The sequence below is a fragment of the Antennarius striatus genome, chromosome 17 (assembly GCF_040054535.1).
Source record: "Antennarius striatus isolate MH-2024 chromosome 17, ASM4005453v1, whole genome shotgun sequence".
Classification (NCBI taxonomy): domain Eukaryota; kingdom Metazoa; phylum Chordata; class Actinopteri; order Lophiiformes; family Antennariidae; genus Antennarius; species Antennarius striatus.
This window is the reverse complement of record NC_090792.1, coordinates 17,318,245-17,343,007: the sequence shown is the minus strand read 5'-3', so window position 1 is coordinate 17,343,007 and position 24,763 is coordinate 17,318,245. Positions and strand designations below refer to the sequence as shown.

The window sequence follows — 24,763 nt, the reverse complement described above, 5'->3', positions numbered from 1 at the left end:
AATTTTCTTTAGTCTTAATTTTTTTTTTTGTTTACTTCTGATGACAATACAGGAAGTATCGTCCTCAGTCTCCCTGATTGAATCTTTATGACGAGAAAACAGTTGTAAAAGTCAAACCTCTTATTTTAAATGGAGGAATATTCAATAGTATTTACAGAGGACCGGTAGAACTGTTTACTGAAGGCGGATGAGGATTTATCTACGACGGGGAAAGTCGGTAGCTGGTTTTTAATCAGGCATATTTGAAGTCGCTCTGTTGTGGGGTCCTAGACTGCAGGACTTCCTAGTCCACGTATTGAGAAGATCCTAAACATCCTCCTGGACATATAATGCCCCTTGGCCGTGTTTACCCGCACGATATCTCTCCTTTATGCACCCCAGCTAAGCCCCGGCGGTAGCCGAGTGACCAGGGACGTTTTGACGGCTGAATTCGTATTATACGGTACGTTAGAGGCTTTCCGGCAGTAGCCAGCTAGCATGCTAGCTTTAGCAGTGATGGAGTTAGTGATCATCCAACCTGTATTTGGACTTAATTTACTGACACCATAGCGCAGTCACTTATAATTAATTAATTTCTCATTCATTGTTAAATTTCCTGGCTCAATTGCAAATATTTAACTGGCTAGCTTAGCATGAATTGAGTAGTTCTGAGGACTTCCTTGTTAATGTCAAGCTCTGTCTCCTGTAGTTTTGACCATAACTGTATGCAGGTTTTTATTATTGCCTTATTGTCTTGCTTGACTTGAAGGGCAATAACCCCAATGTGGTATAATGCTAACCCTTGCTTCTACATAGTATGAACAGATGTTACTCTAAATCGCAATATAAAACATAAAGAATAGATTTATGACGCGGATTGTGAAGTAGTGTGTTATCGGAACTAGTCATTTAGTATAAAGAGTCAACTTCGTTTCACTTGTTCCTAATGGTCCATTTATTTGTGTATTAGGCGTTGACGAATGTTGGTTGTTGATTCTGTCAGGGGATTTAACGAAGCACCACTCCTTGATGATTGAATCAGAACTAGTTGGATTACGATTATGCTTTGAAGACGTTTCCCTTGAGATGTGATTCTTTCTCGTGATGTAAATAGAGCTTCTTCAAAAGCTAAAGTTGGTTATGACTCAGACTTCATTATTTATCATGACCTGGATGAATGAGCTAAGCAAGCAATTCTATATGTTTATGTACTGTATTTAGATTTTTGCATGACACAATTATGTTGCTAAGCAGAAAACTAACTGACATTTTGACCTGCCTGAAATAAATGTGTGGTCATATACAGTGTGTTTCAGAGATATTGACCATGACATTTTTTTTTTACTCCTTCAAGAGACAAAATGTCTTGGTTTGCTGACATTGCCGGGAAAGCTGAGGACTTTCTCAATAAAATGGACCAGGGTGCTGCCACTGCCCTGACAAAAAAACAAGAAAGAATATCCTCGTCATCTTTTTTTGAGGGAGAATCATCTGTCAAACCAGACTACAGTGCTGTAGGCTATAACAGCAATGCAGCTGAAAAGCAAGTCTATGTATCCTCTGATAATGCCCCGAGCTACATCTCTGCAGCAGCAGGAAACATCAAGAAATCCAATGCAACCATGATGGCTGATGCTGCCAATATTTCTGGCAGCAGTGCTGCCACCTCTGCTAAGATCTCATCTGGCTTCGTAAGGCCTAAAAAGAGCGAGCAGGACGTGGACGATGACATGCTGTTTGACTTTCTGAATAGCTCTGATCCTCCAGCCAACACTAGGAGGGATTCCAGAAAAGAAATGGGGAAAAAGGTTGTTCCAGTTACGGAACCTCAAAATCTGACACCTCCTCAGTCAGTCACTACACACACTATCCCCTCTACCCCGTCGACACCCCCATCAACCCGTGGTGTATCCAGGGCCTCAAGCATGAGCTCGCTTTCAACCTACAGTTTGAAAATGTCAGATGAGACCCCCCCTAAAGAACAAAGCCAAGGTATGATCAATAATAGTCATCCTTTTTAGCCAGTTATGGGAAAAGTGTCACACTGTTGATCTAAGTTCGCTATGTGTTTTTTTATGTTTGTTGATTGTATTACTTTATTAATATACAAAGCTTACTTTTTAATAAGGTATTAATGTGTTTATATTACTATCTACCTGCAGAGAAACAGCTGGACAACAAAATTATTACTTGTTCTTCTTGCTTTTATGTCCGTAGTCTGTCTCAATGGTATTTCTGTGCATTCTCTGCCCACCATAGAAAACCCTGAGAGTTCAGACTCCAGTATGGCCATCCTTCAGGAGTCCAGCGAACAGGACCCTCCATTATCTCCTCCAACAGAAGAGCCACAGAGCCAGATTTTGTCCAGTCTGCGTCTGGAAAATCAGCTGCTACGTAGTGAGGTGACTTCCCTCAACCAGGAAATGGCTTCAGTCATCCAGAGAGCAAAAGACTTACAGGATGGTAGGAAAGAGGAGATGTTTAAAAGTGGGCCACCTTTCTGCACCTTTCTCCCAATCATTGAAGTTGTTTTCTTCTCATGTAGAATTGAACCAGACGCGTTTACGTGCTGACAAATGGAACTCGGAGCAGTCTCAGACTGGACGGATGTTAAGGGAACTTCGGTCGCAGGTTGATGACCTCACAGAAGCCCTCTCGGCAAAAGATGGTCAACTTGCAGTCCTGAAAATCAGACTTGATGAAGCCGATCAGCTGCTGAAGTCCCGCAATAGTGCCTTAGACGAGGCACAGAAGGAAAAGTTAAGGTACGCTTCTTGAGACGACTCCAAGTTCCAGACCAGTTATAGTTTTTCTGAGTATTCCAGAAAATTAAGGTATTTTCTTTGTTTTTTAGAATTATGCAAGACCACTCAGAAGGAAGCAGCATGCAGTCGCAAGCTCTTGAAACAACACAGGAAAGGCTCAGAGAGGTTGAAATAGCTGTCAAGAGGGAAAAGGACAGCTACCGTCAGATGCAGGTGCTGTTCATTTTCTTGTATTTGTGATAGCGAAGCCTAGACTGAACAAAATTAGAATTCTTAATTCCTTCTTGCCGAGCAGAGTGAATATGCTGCCCGCCTGTCCAAAGTGGAAGCTGAGAGGCAAACCCTCGCAGAAACAGTGGCTGCGATAGAGCGGCGAGGCGGAGAGGATAAGGTCAGAGTTGACGACCTTCAACAGCAGCTGAAAAGTGCCAAAGCTGCAGCTGAAGCTGCAAAACAGGAGCTACAAGACTACAAGCACAAAGCTTCACGCATTCTACAAGTAAGACCAGTGTCCCAATTAATTGGAACTGTTAAAGTCAGTCGTCCTTGTTTTTGTACACCCTTTTTTGCCATCAGGCTTCTTTCACTGAGCTTGGTCTGTTTTTATATTACCGTCTAGTCAAAAGAGAAGTTGATTAGCAGTCTGAAGGAGGGATCCGGTCTTGATACTCTAGACAGCAGTGGGGCCATGACTCTGGAGCTGGAGGAGCTGCGTCATGAGAAAGAAATGCAAAGAGAAGAGATCCAAAAACTCCAGGGACAAATTCTTTCACTTCGAACAGAAATACAGGTGAGTTGTAATTAATGACAGAGGAAAAGTGAGTAATCTGACACTTGATGGCTATGCTGGAAGCTGTTTAGTTGTATCTGGTTGCATGATAGAATGTGTTCTGTACCTTCTGCAAAATACATGTTGATATTTTTTGTTAAACTTTGGTGGAAGTTTTTTCCTTTGTTTATATGTAGTGTAAGAGATATGACTTTCTTTCAGGATTTGGAGAATCAGGCTTTGACAGAGGGAGAGACATGGCGGGAGCAGCAGTTGCAGTTTGAGGAGCAGCTGACCTTACAGAGTAGAGCTAAGCAAGAAGTGGAGGCTGAGGTCGAGCGCTACAAGCAGGTGAGGGAGGGAGATGGTATCTTTACAGTAATGTCATAGATTTATTTTTCCTGAAGTTACATCTTTATTTTGCTTTTTTTTAAATCATAGGAACTGCAGTATGTAGAGGAAGAGCAACACCGAGCCAAAGCCAGTTTGCAGAGCCGAATCAAGGATCGAGAAGATGAAATCCAGAAACTCAGGAATCAGGTTAGTAACTTCAAAATAATTTCCACTGTCAGAGCTTGGTCAACAACAAAGAAGCATAGCGTATGGAAAATGAAGCTACTTCCTCTCTTCCAGTTGACCAATAAAACCATTAGCAACAGCCAAACGGAGCTGGAGAATCGTCTTCACCAGCTGACAGAAACATTGATTCAGAAGCAGACGATGCTGGAGGCTCTGGGTACAGAAAAAAGCTCCCTAGTTTTCCAGTTAGAGCGTTTGGAACAGCAGCTGAAGAACACTCAGGGAGGACAAAGCGGAGGGCCGGCGATCAACATGGGTGTCTTAGAGGGACCAGGTAGGAGAGGACTCGTCACAATGTTTTCTTGCAAAGATCCATGTCATTATAAACGGGCACTGACAAAGATGCCATTAAAGAGTTAAAATTTTAAAGGTAAAACCGTATTTACATATTCAGTACTTGACAGTTGAAATGTAAGTAATGTAAGTACAAAGTTGTTGCTGTGGGACCAAAACACAGCAGGATTCCAAGTAGTTTCAAATCATCTTTCTGCAAATTTTTGTTTTGAATCAGGCTTTCAGCATGATTTCAGCCCTGGTTTCAGTGCAGTGTGAAAAGCCATCTCTGCAGATTTCAGAGTTCATTGGTAATTAATTAAATATTTTTTTTCTGTGTGTTTTCTTTTCAGGAACTCGGCAAAGAAACACACCGATTCTTTTCAGTGATCAGGACAGCCCAGGAGTGTATGGCAAAGTACGCAAGGCAGCCAGCACTATCGACCGTTTTAGGTAAAAATTCAAAGTGTTTTTGTCCTCAAATGCAGAGGGTTTTATTACACTCCTGGGTGAGATATGATCCCTGGTGATCAATGGTTTTGTCATTTCAGCATCAGACTGGGCATCTTCTTGAGGCGCTATCCTATGGCCAGACTTTTCGTTATTCTGTACATGGTGAGTAGTTAAAAAAACTATATTTCCAGTTTAGGAAATTTTCTGTCAAACAAATCAGCAGTTTGTCCACTTGTTTTTACAGGCCACACTCCATCTGTGGGTCATGATTGTTCTCCTGACTTACACACCGGAAATGCACCGTGGTCATCCTGATGGAAGATAGAAGACTTGAATTTAACTATTGGTTGTTAAAAGGTGTTTATTCTACAGCATCTAATTTAAAGACGATATAAGCTGCTAGAATATGGGCTCTGGATCCTAACTCTTGCAGTTTTGCACAGAAATGCTATGAATTAAAGACTTTTCTTCTGTTTTGTTGTTTCCAACTATAGCTGAAGACTTACTTGAGTACTGAAATAATTACAGAGTTATATATATTGTATTGTTGATCTGCTGAAAGGACATTAAATCATTCACGAGCTCACATATATTTTTCTCATCTGTTTCCAACCCTTTGTTCCAGAGAGATTGTATTTAACACTATGTAAAATAAAGAATCTTTTAATAAACACGTTAGAAGAAAACACAGCCTGGCATATTCCTAAAAGAGTATCTGAGCAAAAAAAATTATATACGTGATGATTTAATTCATAGACATTGATTATTGTACAGTATTATGGATAAAGTTTGTGTGTGTGAAGTCCCAAAAATTGGTGACTATACAAACAGCTGGACATTGTTATTTTAATTAATTAACTGTTTTGCGATATGGTAATAGAGAAGAGTGGAACAATAACACAATACTATATGCCAACTGAATATGCTATGCCTCTCCCAACAGCCTCTCTCAGTGAGTCAAACAAACTCGTACAGATAATCAATGAAAACATTCAACCTAATAGATCTGAATTGTATTTGGAATCACACCAAAATGCATATGCTCATAGATACTAACCCTAAAAAAATGCCAGAAGTTCTAAAAATGTTTTTTTTTAAAACAAACAAAAAAAAACATGTATTATTCCAAGTGAAATTAAAGAAAATTCAACAAAAATGTTTAAAATAGTGGATGGGAATGAATTCATCACTTTTTAGGTTTTTGTATATTCCTGCTGCCAAAATGACAAAATATATCGTTTGCGGAGTTGTAAAGAGAAATTATTAATAATAATTATTATTATTATTGTTATAAAAATATAATACATGGTTTGTTTGTCGATCAAATTAATATTAGAAACCTTGAAAAACGCAGTTTCCTCTGTTTGTGAACGCACCTTGTGTGTGTTGGTCCTCCAGTATCCCACAATGCACCGCTTCCGTATACTGTGTCCACGTCAAACCTGACAGTCATTGCAAGAGCCCAGCAGCTGATAATGGCTGCAGTTGAGGTGGCACTTTCCGGACGCCGTGTTGTTTAAACCGGCCCCAAAACCACTGCTAACGGTCCTGACGCGCACCAAGGACGATACGGATTTCCGGTCAAGGCTTTATTTTATCCATTTAGCTTTTTAGCTGTGATGTGACGTCGCTTAGCTCGCTTGTCTTGAAAAATTCAGGCAGACAAGTCAGCTGTTATCTACCCGGACCTCCGCTTCGGGAACGTGGCTGCCTGAAAAGCCACTTTGTTTTCTGGAGGCTAAATTGGATCCTAAAGCGACCAGCATCTCTGTGGTTAGCTTACGGCTAGCTTAATGACCACTTTATTAACCCTGGAGTGTAAGCTAGGCTAGCATTTGTCGTCCGCCCCGGTTTGTTTTTGTTTGGCCCGTAGCGCCCCCCCCCCTGAAGATGGCATCGTGGCTGGGTGGACTCGGGTCTGGCCTCGGTCAGTCCCTCGGCCAGGTCGGCGGGAGCCTGTCCTCGTTCACCGGCCAGATCTCCAACTTCACCAAAGACATGCTGCTGGAAGGGGTGGAAGAAGTAGGAGGTAAATTCCTGTTCCTGTTTTATAATTTCTCGCCCAACTACATCATCACTTTATATTTTACACACTTCTTATTCGTGATCAAATGACTGGATTTTTGTAAACATGTGCAATAAGCTCCCGTCTCCCATCCTTAAAGAAAGACACGGGTAAACAAATGCATTAGTTGTTATTTACAGTAAACAGCAGACGAAGTAATTAGTCAAAACTATCACAAATTAATAGTTGGCAAAATATCCTGTATATCGCTTATTTGAAATAATCAGATAATTTTTTTTTACAAACTCCATGCAGTGGATCTTAAGTTTTATTTCTACAAACAACACAAAACATTCAATTTACTTTTTGCTTTTCTGACACCCCCCACTCACCCAAGACCACTTGCTTACAAATAACATGTTTCAAACCTCAAAGTAGATGCAATGCTCAGGGAATGCTTGTTATCCTGTCGGGATTTGAAGAGTCTGGGTGGAAAATTCCAGAAGTGGAAGCCACTGCCCATCAGGAATCTGTAAAGATTCCTAAGTAACTGTTTCAGATGCTGGCATATGGATATACACAAAGTTTGCAGGAGCTCACAGCAGGAAAAGGGTCTCTGAACAGTATCAGAGATGGTTGAATTATTTAGGTTGAATCATTTAGAAACTGCAGTCATCAGTCCAAAAAGTATTTTGTGTCATATTTGGTACAAACTCGTGATATCTGACAACCACAAACCACACTGCTTTTGCTGTTGTTGTAGAGAAGTAATATTGAACCCCTGGAGCGATGACCGGTCGCTCTGCTCTGAACGCAGGCACCGTATACAGACAACAAAAACAAAACTGTAGCTAATATCTTACAAATAGTCAGTCTCAGATGTCGAGGTTATGATCATTATGTAAAATCAAAACGGCAACAAACATATGGATTGTTAATCCTGTGTGATTTATATGTCAGGTTCATAGTGACATCTAGGTCATTTAATGAGCTGTTCAGAGAGGAACAAAACAAATCCACAGACTCAAGTAAAGGAGGAAATAGACTTAATGTAACTTCACAGTTTGTTTAACGTTGGTGCTTGTGTTAATGTACATAATGAGATGTATTTGAATATTAGATAAACCGGGAAGTCCAGTTTCAGTGCTGTTGCCACAGAGACACAGAGTCAGACTACCTGCATGACAGGAGTGTTTGAATTCATCTGCTGGTATGACTCATTTTGTGCTGATAAAATGACTGCTTACTTATGTCTTTAAAAATTGACTTTAACAACAACATAACCCAGTTTTAGTCGTGCCTGAGAAATTCTGGATGTCAAAACGTTTTAATAGAGTTTCTATAGTGACATCAGTGGAAGCCGATGCATGAGAAAGAATCAATGTAAAGAGAACTTTGACCACAGATCTCCAACTCACTCCTCCAGTAAAAATCAAAAGTAAGAATTCTTATCACTGAGTCAGAAGCGCTGGACCGGCTGCGAGTTGTGCAAGCTCAGCCCTAAATCCATCCACTAATTTTTTATTTTAATATCACATAAGATATTAAGTGAAACAATGTTTGCATTCAGGTCTCATTTTATTCAGAATCACAACACAAGAGCTCCACAAATGTTGGCCTGATCGTTCATTACTTGTTTGTCGTGTGAGCTGGATGCAACTGAACAGTGACCATCTCCTTCAGGGCATTTCTCTTTTTGAATGTTACTAAAATGATGAATAAAGATAATTATTTTCATTATGTTTATTCATGTGGGAGGAAAAAAGTACCATTTGTCTCGCAATGCCCTGTGAGCTTATCTTTTTATTTTTACTCTTCACGTGACTGCAGATGCTGCCACAGAGCTGCAGGTTTCCAATTCGAGGCTGGCTAATGCCGAGGCTGCATTTTCCTCTCAGAAATCCGAGGTGAGATTCTCTGCATGCCTCAACACAAACGATACACAGATGTCGTTTCAGCGCCGTTACGACCTCCTCCACAGGCTCAGAGTCGGAACGACGACGACTCCACGTTATTTCTTTGTAGTGTTCAATACAGAATGGTGAAGAACCGTAGTGTTCAGACAGTCCCACCTTAGCCGGGTTTTGTTCAACGGGCTTCATAGACACTTGGATTCCTCACAGCAGCAGATGCTCACACACACCAGAATGGAATGCAATGGAATGCTTTTTTGTTGTTTTGAATGCATTTTTTTTAATTGAAGTGTCCTGTGAGAAAGGCTCAAGTTCTCCTGTTGTCACTTATCGTCATCATCAGAATGTTTGAAAAGCGTAACACTTGTTTGTTTGACGTTTCCAACAAGCTGATTGTTCCTAAGTTCACGACACACATGCAAGGCACACTGTTGTTAGGTGACATTTTACTTCATAATTGTGAACACACACACACACACACACACACACACACACACACACACACACACACACACACACACACACACACACACAATTTTATTTTAAGTCATTTCCATGAACTCGTTTTTCCTGCCATGAATAATCACCAGAGCATCAGTTGTGAAATAATCTCCAACAAGAACCCACACATCATCTGTTCCTTTTGTTCAAATAACAAACTCATCCATTCTGAAAACATGTTTGTAAAGATTTTCACTTTACTTGAATTGAGTTTTAAACTATATTATCCTTGAGGGTGTGTGCACCAGGCTGCTGCTATTTACTTGACCCCTGATCAAGCTTCCAGTTAAGCAGACAATACAAGCTTTTGTTTGCCCTTCATCTCCAGGTTTTGTGTCTCTTTGTTTTGCAGTATGACAGATTGAAAAAGCTTTATGCAGAACTCGAGGAGAAGCTGGAGGCTTCGGAGATTCAGAATAAACAACAATCTGCAGAGTACAGAATGCTCCTGCAGCAGAAAGACGTGCGTACATTTGTATTTATTTAAATTGTTAAACCAGCTGTATTTAGGTGTGTAAATGCCACTTGAAATAAGTAATTTCTCGATGCTTTTCTTTGGAGGGGTGATTATGGCCTGTATACATGAAGGCAGCCTGGATGATAACACAAAGCTTTTACGATTTTACTACAACTTTGTTGTTTAATCTATTAAAACCTCGGGCTGCCATTATTGAAATAAAGAGAAGTTTCATTTCAGATTTCCACATTTGGGAAAAAGTGTCATAATTGAACTTTGGTGTGACGATCATGTCAGAGATTCTCATCTAAAGGTTCTGATGCTCGTGTGTTTCCAGGTGGAGATCAATCTCCTGAAAGTTCGTCAGAGTGGACTCCAGGAACAAGTCCAGAAGCTGCAGCAGTCGGCTCAGTCTCCCTCCGCCGGTGTAGCAGTCCTGCCCGTCACAACTTCCTCCTCAACTGTTACTTCCTCCTCCTCCTCTTCCTACCTGTCACGTCCCTCAGTGTCCCACCAGGGCTTCCACGGTGATGAAATGGACATCAGTGACGTCATCTGGTCGCAGCAGGAGATCAACCGACTGTCAACCGAAGTGTTGCGCTTGGAAGCGGAGGTGGCTCACTGGAGGCGGTTGTCTCAGGTAAACCGACGGTTCAGTTGACAAAAAGAGCCAGAGGTCATTCGAAGGTGTAATTAGAGCACTACAAATACATGTATGTCCTTTTTTATTCAGTATTTAATAATTGCTAAGCTCTAGAGACGTTTTGTTACCTCTAAACAGTCAGGTGAGCTTCCCCCCCATTTGCTAAACTAAACTGAAACTAAACTAAACTAAACTAAAATAATTTTAATCTGTTCCAGCCTTGTAAAAACGTCCCAAACCCTCTAAATCATGAATGAAACATATTTTTTATCAACTAATAGACATGCGGACTTTTCTTGTGCATAATAAATTATATATATTTTACGTAGGCTATGATAAAGTTGATCAAGAATGTAAAGAAATACATGAGTCACAAGTACGCACACACACGTCAGTATAGAATGATGAGGTCACTTTCTTACAGTTTTCACATTTTCTTTCAGACATCGTCAGCTGGAGGAGCCGGTAACGGGGACCAGAGTGAGATTCTCAAACTCCAAAGAACTATAAAGGTGATTGTTGCTTCAGCATCCAAATGGATGTCAATGTCAGTTCATCTTTGCTGGGAAGAATACGTCATGTTTCTTTTCCACGTTTTCATCTGACCAATTTTAAAAAAAATTAACCTTGATGTTGTCGTTGCTGCTTTGGAACAGGATCTGCGCGAGGAGATGAGCCGAGAAGTGGATGAACACCAGCATGAACTGGCCGCTCTGCAGGACGCCCAGCGGCAAAAGATGGCTGACATCACGCGGAGACATAGAAACGAGTTAGCAGACTACGAGGAGAGGATAGAGGAGCTGGAGGAACAGATTCAAAGCGGTTAGCCTCACTATTTGGTAGAGAAACACTTGGCAGGAAATGGAATGCTCAGGGAAAAAAATGGTGGTTTTAATATCAAATTATTTCAAGGTGTTTTACTCACAGCTAATAACAAAATTGTGAGGCAAATTGAGATAAATTCCTTCTACATTTTTAGCCCAACACAAAATGAGGTCCTTCCTCCACATCCTCTTTAGGTGGCGGTCAAACTACTCCCTCATCAGATGCCTCCAAGCTGCCTGAACTCCAGAAGACGATCACTACCTTGCAGGAAGCTGAGGATCAGCGGGAGGAGCAGCTGGCAGAGCTGACCGCCAGGCTGGAGGAGGCACAGAGGAAGCAGGCCTCACTGCAGCTGGAGAATGATGATGCCCAGGAGGAAAACGCTGAGCTGCTTCAGAACTACACCCGGCTGCAGGCCTCTGTCACCGAGCTGCAGGCACGAGTCCAAGAGCAGGAGGGAAAGGCACTGCAGAAGGCCCAGCTGGAGCACGAGATCCAGGTGTTACGGAAAAACGTTTCAGGTATACTTTTTTAGTCATTCATAGTAAATACAGCTCTACTGAATATGACTCCATTTGTTTTTATCTTCCTGTTTAATTTGTATATTAACAACAGTTCTATTATTCCAGAATCAGAAAAAGAAATAGAGAGACTGAAAAGCCTGGCTGCAGTAAGTATGGATGTATATTATTAAGCCCAAACTAGTGTCAATAGTGCATTGGTGGATTTTTATTCTGTAACTCACTGGTGTAATGATATTTAACTTTTGAAAATCAGGCACAACCAATGGAGGAAGTGGAACATGCAGACATCTTAGAGATGAACACCGTTATTGGAGCATTGAGACAAGAAAAAGAAGTCCTTGAACAAGAAAAGGTTTCTTCCCTTTATTCTTGCTACTTCAAATTGTACAAACTGTATATTGGGCTATATATTAAAAAAAATCAGAGGAGCAGTTCTTGATTTTTGTGATTTCTTGTCACAGCTGGATCTGGAAGAAAGACTTAAAATGCTTAACAGTCAGGATTCTGGTGAATCCCAGTTGCTGGAGGACATGAAGGTGGAGCTGGAGAGGAGGGAAAAGGCTCTGAGAAGCGCTGAGGAGGAACGGGACACTCTGATGTCTGAGCTGGAGGAACTGGACCGACAAAACCAAGAAGCAACACAGGTCTGACAAACCGCTGAAGCCTGTTATGGTCAAACACAAGCGCAGCGTGACCCATATTCACACCCAATAGGTCGTCACTGTAATTTTAAATAGTCTAGTATCTCTTCTTCGTGTACCATCTTAGAATCTTTATCATCGTCCAATACACCCTTTTCCTTATTTCCTCCGCTCTCCTCTATTTCTTTGTCTGACCCATCTTCACCTCCTCCTTTTCCCTGATCTCTTCTTTTTTTTAATGAATACACACTGTATGTCATTATAGGAGATGTTAATGTACAGCTAACCTATGACTTTTTAGCATAGTCTTGTATTTGTTGTTTTCAGGCACTGGAAAAACTCTCACATTCAAAACATAGAAACTTGAATTAAAAACAGTTTTAAAAAATTAAAACACTTAATAATCCTGCCTCTTTTTATCTCCAGCATGTGATCTCAGTGAAGGAGCAGCTCTCCGGACAACTGAAGAAGGCGGAGGCAGAACTGTCGAGTTTTACTGCAGAGCTGAAGAAGACCAAGGACAAGAACGAGGCGCTGACTCAGGAGCTGGAGGCACAGAAAGAGAGAATGAGCCAGAGCGCTTTCACCCTCAACGACCTGCATATGAGCAAACAGCAGCTGGAGGGGTTGGTGAAGGAACTGAAGGAGAAAGTTGGGCATGCACAGGAGCAGAAAAGGGAGGCTCAGAGAGAAATCACAGAGGTCAAGAAGAGTTTGAAGGAGAGAGAGGAGCAAATCGCTGCAGCCAAATTGGAGCTGGATCAGAAGGAGGGTAGACTGACGGAGACGCAGGGAAGAGAGGAGATCCTAGCGGTGAAGGAGAGGGAGCTGTCAGACCTCAGAAGAGAGTTGGATGAGATGAGGAGGTCTCACGAGAAGGTGATATCGGAAGACTTTGAGTTGAAGATGGAGAACCAAAGGTTGAAGGTGGAGAATGAGCAGCATCAGGGTAAAGATGAGGAGCTAAGTAGGCGTCCGAAGGAAAGTCATTCATCTCTGAGCAGGACGGTACGGGAGAAGGACACTCGTATCGAAGCTCTGAGGCTGGAGAAAACTCAGCTGGAGGGTGAGCTGAGGCAGGCTGAGAGCGCGCTGTCAGAACGAGCCAAACAGTACCAGCAAACCATCGAGGAGCTGACGCGAGCCCGCTCCATGGACGCCTCCACTTTGCAGACGGAGCACGAGCGAGCCGTCAAGCTCAACCAGGAGAAAGACACGGAGATCGCTCAGCTGAGGCGAGATGTGGCGCAGCTGGCGTCCGACCACAGAGACACCAACGAGATGCTTTCCATCACCGTCGCAGGGCAGAAGCAGCTGACGGATCTGCTGCAGGAGAAAGACGCCTTCGTGGAGACGTTAAAAAAGAACGCGTCGGACTTTCAGGCTGAGATGGACGACAGCATCGCCGTCATGACCAAAGAAGCGGGCGCTCTCAGACAAGCGTTGGAGGAGAAGGATAAGCAGTTGGGGGGTATGAAGGAGGAGAACAGTCATTTGAAAGAAGAGATCGACCGACTCAGGGATCAGCAAAGCAGACCTCAATCTCTGGCAGAGCCGAAGACGTTAGACATCATCACGGAGCTGGAGACGGAGATCGCCCAAATCAAGTCATCCAGGAACAGCCTGGAAGAGGAGATCCAGACTCTGAGGAGGACGGTGGAGGAGCAGCAGGCCTCCCTCCTCCTGTCGCAGCAGAACCTCCAGACTCAGCAGGGTGAACTCGAGCAGGCTCACGCACGCCTTCAGCAAACCACGCTGAACTACGATCGGCTCATCCACGCTAGAGAAGAGGAGATATCCCACCTCCAACAGTCGGTGGATCAGCTCAGCGAGAGTCGAGGACGTGCCGACCCCCACCCCGTGCAGGGAGACGTCATCCTGCAGGAGGAGAAGACCCAGACGTTGAATCAAGAGAGCGGCAACGAGAAACACGACCTCTCTAAGGTTGAGATAGAAAAACTGGTCATTGGCATAAAGGAGAAGGAGACTGAGATCAGCCAGCTGAACGAGAAGAACCTCTCCCTGACCAGACAGCTGGATCAGATGGTGGTTTCCCGAGACGAAGTAGGGAAGCTGTCCCAAATGATCCTGCAGAAGGATCTGGAGATCCAAGCCCTTCATGCCAGAGTGTCCATGGGTGTGGGTGGCGGGCACAGCCAGGATGTGTTGTTCTTACAGCAGCAGCTACAGGCGTACGCCGTGGAGAGGGAGCAAGTGCTGGCTGTGTTGAACGAAAAAACCAGAGAGAACAGCCAGCTGCGCTCCGACCATCACCGTCTCATGGATATCATGGCGGGGAAGGAGGCGGCCCTGCTGAAGCTGCAGCAGGAGAATCAACGCCTGACGAACATGAGCGATCCCTCGGGAAGTCAGGACATGTTCAAGGAGACGATACAGAACCTGTCGCGCATCATCAGGGAGAAGGACATTGAAATCGATGCGTTGACCCAGAAGTGTCAAACCCTGGTGACCGTACTGCAGACCTCTGGTCCGGAATCCGGCGCCGGCTCTGGAGGCGTCAGCAGCAACCAGTTTGAAGAGCTGCTGCAGGAGAGAGACACGCTGAAACAGCAGGTGAAGAAGATGGAGGAGTGGAAGCAGCAGGTGATCACCACGGTCAAGAACATGCAGCACGAGTCGGCTCAGCTCCAAGAGGAGCTGATCAAACTCCAGGGGCAGGTGTCCGCCGACAGCGACTGCAGCTCCAAGCTGACGGTGGACTACAGTCGACTGATCCAGAGCTACGAGCAGAAGGAAAGGAGGCTGGGGAGTCTGAGCCAGGAGCTAGCTCAGGTCCAGCAGACCATCACCAAGCTCAGCACCACCAAGGAGGCCCTGTTGGGCAAACTAGACTACGTAGCACAGACTCCTGAAGTCGCTCAGTCGAGCGGAACTTCTCTCGCGGCTGAAGCTCCAAGCCGGCAGTCGCCTCAAACTGTAAACGGCAAGGAACTGCAGGAAGAGGTCGCACAATTAAGAACCCGGTTAGCTGAGAAGGACAACATTATCAGGACTATCCAAGAGAACAACCATCGACTCTCCAACTCGGCGTCTGCCTCAGAGAGCGAGCAGAGAGGTCAGGCGGAGGAGTTCCGACAGGTTAGAGAGAGGCTGGAAGCCCTGCAGAGTTCCGTGAGGGAGAAAGACCTGCTGATCAAAACCAAAGGCGACCAGCTGGGTCAGGTCAGAGAGCTGCTGCGAAACCGAGAGAACGACAGCGAGGTGCTGAAGCAGGCTGTGACCAACCTGAAAGAGCGCGCTCTCATTCTGGAGATGGATGGGAAGAAGCTGAAAGAAGAGAACGAGCTGATAGCAGCACGATCGCGAGAGAAAGAGTCCGAATTCAGAGCGCTGCAGGAAACCAACATGCAGGTTTCCCTCCTGCTCAGAGAGAAGGAGTTCGAGCTGAGCGCCGTGAGCGAGAAGGCTGCAACCGTAGAGAAGATGCTCAAGGACAAAGAGCAGGTCAGTTGGGAACAAAGACTACGTTTATTTCTGTCTTAAGAACTTTTTCACGTTTATTCCAATGAAAACCTCATTCCAGCGCAGTGATTTGTCTGATTTTTTTTCTTCAAAAATTTCCATTCATGAGTTGTTGTTGTGATGCAGGGGAAATCTGGTGAACTGAATCAACTCCTGAATGAAATGAAGTCCATGCAGGAGAAAGCTGTGGCCTTCCAGCAGGAGAGGGATCAGGTGATGATGGCGCTCAAGCAGAAACAAATGGAGACCACTGCGGTGCAGGTGGAGGTAGGGGAGCAGCCATCAACTCTTTAATGTTAATCATTTTATAAATGTCAAAAACATGCAGTTCGTTTTTACATTGGAGTTACATCAAATTCATTTATCATTAGATCTTTGTTTATATATGCATAGTATTGAGTAAATAAAGTTCATGACAGCCTGATATGTATTTGTGGTTCTTGTAAATGATCACACTACTTCCATCTATTAACTCTTTGTCCAACCACATAAACACAAATTCAAATTTCATGTCATCTATTTATGAAACTGTTATTTTCATCGATCGACATGTTTTGTGTTTCCCTCTTAGCTTCAGCACATGAGAGATAAAGAGCAGCGCTCAAACCTGGAGCTGGAGAGGCTGAGGAATCACCTCCTGGAAATCGAGGACTCCTACACAAGGGAAGCCCTCGCTGCAGAGGACAGAGAAACCGATCTACGCAGGAGGGTGACGCTGCTGGACGAGAAACTCGCCACGTCCTCTAGCGCTGTGGAGAATGCCAGGTGAGCTCAGAGCGAAGTATTTTCAACCAATTTAAAAGGCCACATAACCTGTTTTGTGGTTTTAAGTGATAATCGCCGTTAAGTCCATCTCATTAAACAGGAATGCTGCTCCTCTGGTGGCGCTAAGAAGTTCTATCTTAGGTCTCCTGTTATTTTCAGCTGTCACGATCAGATAAAGATTAAATCATTCGTCCTAATCTTCTTCCTCCAGCCTACAGGCCAGCATGCAGGTGGAGTCTCTGCAGGAGCAGCTGAGTGGGGTGGTGAAGCAGAGGGATGACGCCCTCGCCCATCTCAGGACGTCACAGGAGCAGGTCAACCAGTACGCAGTGTCCCTCTCCAACCTGCAGATGGTGCTAGAGCAGTTCCAACAAGGCATGTCGGCTCAAACTCCAGCTGCTATCTAAACTTGATTGAAACCTGGATATAAAATTCTTCTAGCCACAATTCTAATTTTAATGTTTGCATACTTTATCAGAAGAGAAAGCCATGTACTCACTAGAGCTTGACCGGCACAAGAGAGAGAAGGAGGAGTGGAAAAGAAAGGCTGAGAGGCTGGAAGATCAAGCTTCCGCCCTTCAGGTAAATGATCACCAAATGACAGGAAAATCAGTTCACTTCATCTACATCTGAGATATGTCGTCAATATTTAGGGCCACTACTTCAGCAGACAGGATGTATTTTATTTCCTGAATATTTCACAATGACAGTTGAAGCTTCAGTTTAAATGAAAGCTGTAATGACTGTTCTGCTCTCTGCCAGATTAATCTCGACGAAGCCAACGTTGCTCTGGATTCAGCGTCTCGACTCACTGATCAGATCGATCTGAAGGAGGAGCAAATTGAGGAGCTGAAGAAGCAAGGTGAGCTGTATAAATGATAACAAGAGACATTGCCTCAAAAACCTCCAGTTTTACATCGCAATGAAGATATTTTTTACACTAAGATATATCTTTCAAATTGTTTCATGATGTTAAAATACCACACCGGTCTTCGAAGAAGTTACGCCTTGCCTTGACGTTTCGTTCCCAGCAGCTTTTTGGAGCGTCGATTCTTTTTTTCTGTCGTATTTTAATTTTCTTAAAATGATCTGATCCTCATTGCCATATTTTTTTTTTGTCACACTTGTCAGAGTTTTTCTTTTCGACTGTTCCCCCTTTATATGAAGTTTTGGATTTGCTTAATGAATCAGACAATAACAGAATAGTTGAGTGAATGCTTTGATTAAACGTCTCATCAATGAGGGGATAACTGTGGAATGTCTGAGCAAATGGCCTCTGTCTGTGTCCTGTGTTTTTAAATGAGGACAATTAATCATTTTACAATTTTTTTTCTTCATGCAAAATAAATTTGCCAAAGTTCCACGATCACCAGTTTTTCTCCCATCACAGACCTTATATGGAAACTTTTAGCATTATTAGAAATGGTAGATTACATGTATGCCCACACGTCCCACCAGGTTTCAAGAACATCCATTAAACATTATAAAGCACACTTCTTGATGCAATTTGAGGATGGTTTCAGTCTCCGTGTGGCACACCTTCTTTTTCTAAGCAAATCTGTAATGGAGCTCAACAGCACCCTGGTGCCATCTGTTGGTAGAGAACTGCAGGTGCAGTTGTCACCCTGATCTGTCTTGACTAAAATAGTGAATCAAGAACATGAACGGTGTTTCTTTTCCAGAAGCTTCCTCTCCATGAAATCATCAAAACGTGTTTATCAATTTTTACGTGACCACAAACAAACAAACAACATGGGTGAAACTCAATTTATTTGTGTGGATGTACAGTTGTTGTTTTTTTAAACATTTCTTACCTGTGTGTGTTTGTTTTTGTGTTCCAGTGGATTTGAGACAGGAAATGTTGGAGGATGCGCAGAAGAAACTGATGAACCTTCTAAATAGTACAGAGGGGAAAATAGATAAGTAAGTCCAGCTTTCAAATTAATGATCATGTTTTTTATAGGTGGAGAAAACATTCCTGCGTCTTTGTGTTCAAGAATACGATAGATCTTTGATAAAACACCTTGCCTGGCACGCACTGAAATTTACAACATGCTTAAATGACTATAAATAAAGCTAAAACAAATGAAAAATACTTTAACTGACACATCAAGGGTTTATTTATCATTCCCGCAGCTGTATAAAAATAGCATTGAGGATTACATCACGTCTAGTTATTCACATCACTCCGTTTCCAGAGTCCTGATGCGTAACCTGTTCTTGGGATACTTCCACACGCCGAAAACGAAGAGGTCCGATGTGCTGAGGCTCATGGGAGGTATTCTTGGATTGACCCGAGAAGAGGTTGATAAGGTGAGGGATTCCTTTATCTACAGAGTATTTAAATAGTATTTGAATATCAGCTCAGTTTTTGCAAGTAGCTTCTTAAAATCGTTGTTATTGGAAATAAATGTCTTAAAAATGCATAAAAAAATAATATATCTATAGTTTGTTTTGTGATGAGTTTGATATCATGCAAATTAACATAACAAACATTTCTTAGATTTGAAAGGTTACACCGCTACCTGCCGCTCTGGAATGCTCACTGCAGTATTTCAACCATTTATGTGTTTATAAACATCGTTTGAAAGAAGTTTTATGAATATAGAATTTTTCTTGAATGAAAATAGTTCTGGAGGATTCCGCTTATGGGACTCAAAATGAAATGAGATTCTGAAACTTTTAATTTGATAATTTTTGTCTGATCTAAGGGAGAATTTCCTCATCTGCATAGTCATAGTGAGCTGTTTCCATTGTGAAATGATGATCCTGTTGTTAAAATACATCTTGACAGATAGTAAACCCTGCAACACTCTCTGTCCAACTGTGACTTTCTACCAGCAGCCCCTGAAATTCCTCTGAGTGGAAAAACAAAGCACTTATTCTGTCAGCAACATGTGGGACAATGCCAAAGCGCATTGCCCAATAGTCTTGAAAGAAAACAGATACAGGATGAGGGGCAAATGCAATTACCACTCCTCGGAAGAGGAGTTTTTGGTTGGTCCTTTAACTTTTTTCTTCTTGTCTCCCTCATCTCCTGTTAATGCCGTTTAAATTTTCCACACAACTCGTGTTTTATGGCAGCCAAGTGTTCCACAAAAGCGCTTTTTTAGAATTGGAGTGGAGCAGCCAACCCAAAAACTCTGATCCATACACTCCATATATGGTTTCCATCCAGCTGAATCCTTCCTAGCAAAGGATGATTAGGGAGGCTGAATGATTAAGTTCTGGGAGTTAGGCTGTCAGAGAAGAATCTAACTGCCTGTGTATACACTTAAATCCTGAGTGGGTCTTTAGAATGATTTTCCAGACAGCGGTGGCGAGTAGAAAGGAAACTAATGGGCAATTAAAATGCAATAATTCAATGACTTCCTTTATAGAAGATGGCCAGAACTGAGACTGTAACTTTAACTCTATGCGGTCTATTTCCTTCCCTTCTTAAATAAGGGATAAGAACTTCTTTCCTGTGCTTGTAAACATATCATAGCACAAATCTGTGATGGTTTGGAGACTTTATTCTTTCTTACGCACAAGTATTTTTGTTTTTTATCTCCTTTCTGCAGATGTTAGAGGAAGATGGACGACAAGGTGTGACTGGATGGATGTCAAACTGGTTAGGAGGCCGAGGAGCTCAAAGTGTCCCAAACACTCCAACCAGTGGCTCCCATCAGAGGCCCGCTAGTGGCCAAGGATTCAACTCCGTAAGAAAGACCGCATCGAGTTCTGTGTGACGTTTTCCCATTTTATTACACATGTGATCCACAACCAGGAAATCTTAAGTATTAGACAGTAACAGTGAAATCAAATAAAAACATCTTCCAGTTTGGGAAGAATCGGCAGATTCAGGAACTCCTTCTGTTCAGAGAACGAGAAGAACCCTCACAGAACAGTTCAGTGAATGATTGTTGTTGTCATTTTATGATTTATAAAGGGCCTCTCGACGTGTGGGGAAGAATCACACCAGACACCCACACTGCTGGGACAAATATCACGCTTCTCGCTTGCGAAACGCCAGAATTCCATCCAAAAATGACAAAGTTGGAATCGTTGTCAGTCCCATTCGGCCTCAGAAGGATTTGCGCTTCGGGTTCAGAACATTTTTTACCCCAACGCCTCGATCACGAAACTTATTGACGAACTTAGCTGTTTTTTCACGGAAGCCTGATGCGTTGTTGTATAATTGATGTGTTTCAGACACACATTATGTGTGTTTTTCTTCCGTTTTGCATTCAGTGTTTGTCTGGATGCCTCATTTAGTCAACAAGGTGTCATGGTCACAACAAGACATTAACCGTTGCTCAACATTACACAACAACTCTGTCCTACACACGCTCTGACAGACATCTGATCCAATCAGAAATACTCCAACAGGAACTTATGGCTTGTTTGGAGTATTTTGGTGTAACTTTGCAGCGAAGACAACTGGAAGTAAAAGTGAGGAAAATAAATCGGCTTCCAAGAAAATGTCCAGAATGAAAGCTAAATGGACTGCAGGTGGCTGTAAAGTAAAACCAGTGTTTCTTCACTGTCAAAACACAGAACACTTCTCCTTTTTTGGGGGTGACAATGAAATTTTACATTGCACCATATTTAAAGATCCACACTCCTCACGTGTTTTAAAGCACCGATACAGATGATCTGTATTAACGTGTTAAAATCTTTTAAACGCCATTTATTTCCTCGTCCTCGTCTGATAATGCCAACGTTTCTTGATATTCCACATGTTTCTTCCCTCAATGTAAAGCCCATTGAGAATTTCAGATTCTTTTTAGACCAGGATGTGATGTCACAACTCGTTTTCGTAGGCCCGCCTCTTTCGATCACATTTTTAATGCAGGCAGGGAGAATGGACACTGAGATAAATTAATGTTTAAATACAGTTTTAGTAGCAGATTCGTATGATTTTCAACTCTATAGTCAGCTTGAGATTGAAAAAAAATATTTGGACTCTGACAGAGTCGAAATCTAAATTTTCTCACTAAATCTTTTTTTTCTTCTTCTATTTGTCATCGCAGTCTTTCTCTGAGCTGTTTGTCAAGTTCCTGGAGTACGAGTCGACGCCTTCGCTGCCCGCTCCGAAGCTCCCAGTCTATGACATCAAGCCCCTCAGCGCTCCCCCCTCAAGAAGAACCAGCAGCACCGCCTCCAGCACGGTCACAGGTAAACGAGTCCTCTTTCGACTTCTCTTTCTTTCTTGAGCTCGATCACGTCAGACTAGAGGCGTGGTTCTCTGCCCCGACGCCTCTGTCAGATCGTATTTATTGTCGCTCCTCCGTCCTCACAGGACCCGCTGCAGGCGCCAAGCGAGGCGGCGACTCCAACCCGTTCCTGGCCCCTCGCTCCGCTGCTGTTCCCTTACTGGCAGGTTCCGGTTCCAGCGGCGGTACTGGAGGTCACCTTCTGATGAAGCCCATCTCCGACGCGCTGCCCACCTTCACACCCGTGCCGGTCTCAGCAGAGGCCAGCGCTGGAGTAGTGCTCAAGGACTTGTTGAAGCAGTGATCGGGTCCACGACCAGGGGCCGAATAGACGTGCTTTCAGTCTGTCTTTATCTCCCCCCACATGCTGAGGGAACTGTAAATCAGCTTGAATCCACAAAAAAACGGTTACAGCATTCTCCTCAGCGACTGGGGATGATGCAGATTTGTTTGTGCATCTGTTAGTTGGGTGGTTTTTATTATCCGTGTGATAATAAAATTAAAAAAACAACTGGACAGATGTAGAGGAACGACTCACGATCACACCGGGATCCATCGGCATGGAAACGAGTTAGTAAATTGTTGGTTCAACAGTTTTTATATTTCCACGTGATTTTTACACTACACAGATAGTTGAACAGTTTTTAATATTCCCTATTTTTTGGAGGAGACTGAAATTCATTTTCATGCAATCGCTGTTCTATGCAACAGTTTCCTTTTTTTTTTTACGCAGGAGTGAAAGTGTAGATGAAAAAGATGCAGGACGTGTTCAGAGGGAAGAACGCCTGTGTTCTAAGATCAGTACATCCGTTTGATTGTTGCTCATCGCACCAGCGCTGAACACAAGTGACCTCGTAAACTCTCTGAGCAGCAGGACACGAGTGGTTTGTGTTCATCTTCACCTCGTCCGCAAAGGGGAAACTTCACTTTTCATCCCTCGACTTGCATTTAAACAAGTCTTGTGTGCTTCGAACAATGCAGTGAACTGTTTCTGATCCAGGACTTAGTCTGAAAGCTCTGGCAGCTGCAGCCTCGCGTGGAGATTTATGCGGTTCAGTACATCTGTTTAAACCATGGAGACATTTTTGTGAAATCTTGTCTTTCCAGCCAGAACGCGAACGAGCGTCGTGACGATCGGGGGCTCGAGTCTGTGACTTTAAAGGACCGTCACATCGATATAAATGTAAAATGGTGTTGTTTTTTTTCTTATTTATGGGCACTGGTTGGGGAAGTTTGGGGAGTTAAGTGCCTGCACTTTCTGCTAATTAGATAGTTGTATAATCAAGATTGTAAATGGTTAATACAGTATAAATATATATTTACAAAATGTAATAACTGCACATTTCAGAGGTTTTTACCTGGCCGGCGTTTGACTTTTGCTGCTTTACATTTTTGTATCGGCCTCTGTCGAAGGAATTTGACAGGGTTTCTTCACATGTATATTGATCAAATGTACAAATTGTAAATCCTGGCTGTAAAAGAAAATGACATTTTTTGTAGATGTGAAATCTGAACCTCATAAAAGGAGTTGGGTTACACCCAACATGGATGAGGATCTTTAGGTTAATACCTGTGACTTATTTGAATTTTAAAATCAAATAAAGGTATTTCTTACCCTTTAATGAGTGAATTTTGAATATTTGCCCCCACCCCCACCCCTAATTATGGTCTGGCTTTTCCAGATGTGGAGAGTCAATCAGCTGGACCTCTATGACTGGTTTGATCGGGGGTGGGGGGTGTCCCACTCATCAACAGCCCACGATCGGCAGCCTGACGGGGGTGATTGCTCCGCCGGGGGGGGGGGGGTCTCTGCCCGGAGGGGTCCGGCGCTCCCTGATTGAATCCAGCTGCGGTGGAAGGGAGCAGTCTGCTCGGAGACGGCCTTCCTGCCAGCCGCGGTCGCTGCGCCGGAGCTCCAGGCCGACCAGACGTCAGCTAATGAGAACCTGAAGGAGTCGAGTTGTTTGTGGGGGGGGGAGCGGGAGCCCCGACTGCGGTCAGCCAGCCGTCTTTCGCATTTGCGCGGTCAAGAAACGACGAGCGCTCCCGTATTCTGAGGATTACGGTAAATACTTTGGCGCGACGCCGTCTGGTTTTCAAAATAAAAGTCGATACCAAATAAACAACCATGTCTGCATTTAAACTGGGATAAAAACATTCCTGATGAGCAGTTTTTGAATACGATTATAATTTACGTCCTGTCTTTTCACTCGGGATAATGGCATGTATGTGTGGGTGTGTTGGTGCATGAGAGTGTGTCATTGATTGCCTAATAAAAGTCACCTGCACTTACCTGTGTTCTGTTTTGCTTGGTACTGAGAAAGTGTGAGGTGGGGTGTCGATGCTTCTGTTGACCACAACGACGGAAAGGTTATTTTTCATCTTAGTCTAGTCCAGTTATAGTCCCATCTGCACACAATGTATGTTTTTCATTGAAGGGGTAAATTAAATGTCCACAACTGGAGTAATGCCTCATGTTTCATCCTTGGACTCAGGGTGTCAGACGGAGCCCTGCTTCCTACTCTCACTGACTAAATTTGTCTTCTGATTCTTCCCTGGATTTCTGCACTTCACACAACTCAACCACTTTGGATGGTTAAGTTGGACCGTGAGTAAATCGGAATGAAATCTATAGCAAAGCTCATATGGAACTCAGTTCGTGAAGATTATACTTGCTTGGACACAGCTGATGATGGTTATATGGATGCATATTGGAAGCACATGGATGATGTGGCCATCGTTTGATGTCGTGATTTCTCGTGAAATGAACTGGACAGTTGATAATTTGTGTACATTAAAGTCTGAAGTTGAATGTGAATTTTGAAGCAACATTGGATTTATGTAGGGAGTCATGTTTATGTTTAAGTTTAAAGTGGATTCATGATTCACATATGGATTGTGATATATACAGTACTCCCAACTTTTGTGGTGTGTGTGTGTCCTTCACTGAAAGATTCCTATACACACATTGCTGTACAAAAAAACGGTAG

At 43.1% G+C, this 24,763-nt stretch overlaps 2 protein-coding genes across 3 annotated transcripts; both read left to right on the top strand.

Moving 5' to 3' along the window:
* The first annotated feature begins 278 nt into the window (after positions 1-278).
* On the top strand, positions 279-5,480 carry golga5 (golgin A5). The gene is made up of 13 exons (XM_068338918.1): positions 279-442; positions 1,334-1,971; positions 2,239-2,442; positions 2,525-2,744; positions 2,834-2,957; positions 3,040-3,243; positions 3,364-3,534; positions 3,736-3,864; positions 3,955-4,053; positions 4,147-4,366; positions 4,719-4,818; positions 4,917-4,980; positions 5,063-5,480. The coding sequence occupies exons 2-13, from the start codon at positions 1,341-1,343 to the stop codon at positions 5,141-5,143; spliced, it is 2,247 nt and encodes a 748-aa protein (XP_068195019.1). The 5' UTR covers positions 279-442; positions 1,334-1,340; the 3' UTR covers positions 5,144-5,480.
* A 686-nt stretch (positions 5,481-6,166) lies between these two features.
* Positions 6,167-24,749, top strand: trip11 (thyroid hormone receptor interactor 11). 2 transcript variants are annotated; one of them, XR_011038551.1, is made up of 22 exons: positions 6,167-6,847; positions 8,654-8,730; positions 9,590-9,700; positions 10,032-10,334; positions 10,781-10,849; positions 10,994-11,159; positions 11,357-11,683; positions 11,792-11,832; positions 11,940-12,038; positions 12,148-12,330; positions 12,754-15,792; positions 15,937-16,077; positions 16,382-16,575; positions 16,787-16,950; positions 17,054-17,157; positions 17,338-17,437; positions 18,417-18,498; positions 18,774-18,888; positions 20,139-20,276; positions 21,591-21,735; positions 21,860-22,956; positions 23,456-24,749. XR_011038551.1 is itself a non-coding variant. In XM_068338685.1 (21 exons), the coding sequence occupies exons 1-21, from the start codon at positions 6,709-6,711 to the stop codon at positions 22,075-22,077; spliced, it is 5,955 nt and encodes a 1,984-aa protein (XP_068194786.1). In that variant the 5' UTR covers positions 6,167-6,708; the 3' UTR covers positions 22,078-23,449. The 2 variants fall into 2 exon arrangements, 1 of the variants encoding a protein (XP_068194786.1); XM_068338685.1 differs by lacking the exon at positions 23,456-24,749 and having other exon boundaries at positions 21,860-23,449.
* Positions 24,750-24,763: the final 14 nt, after the last annotated feature.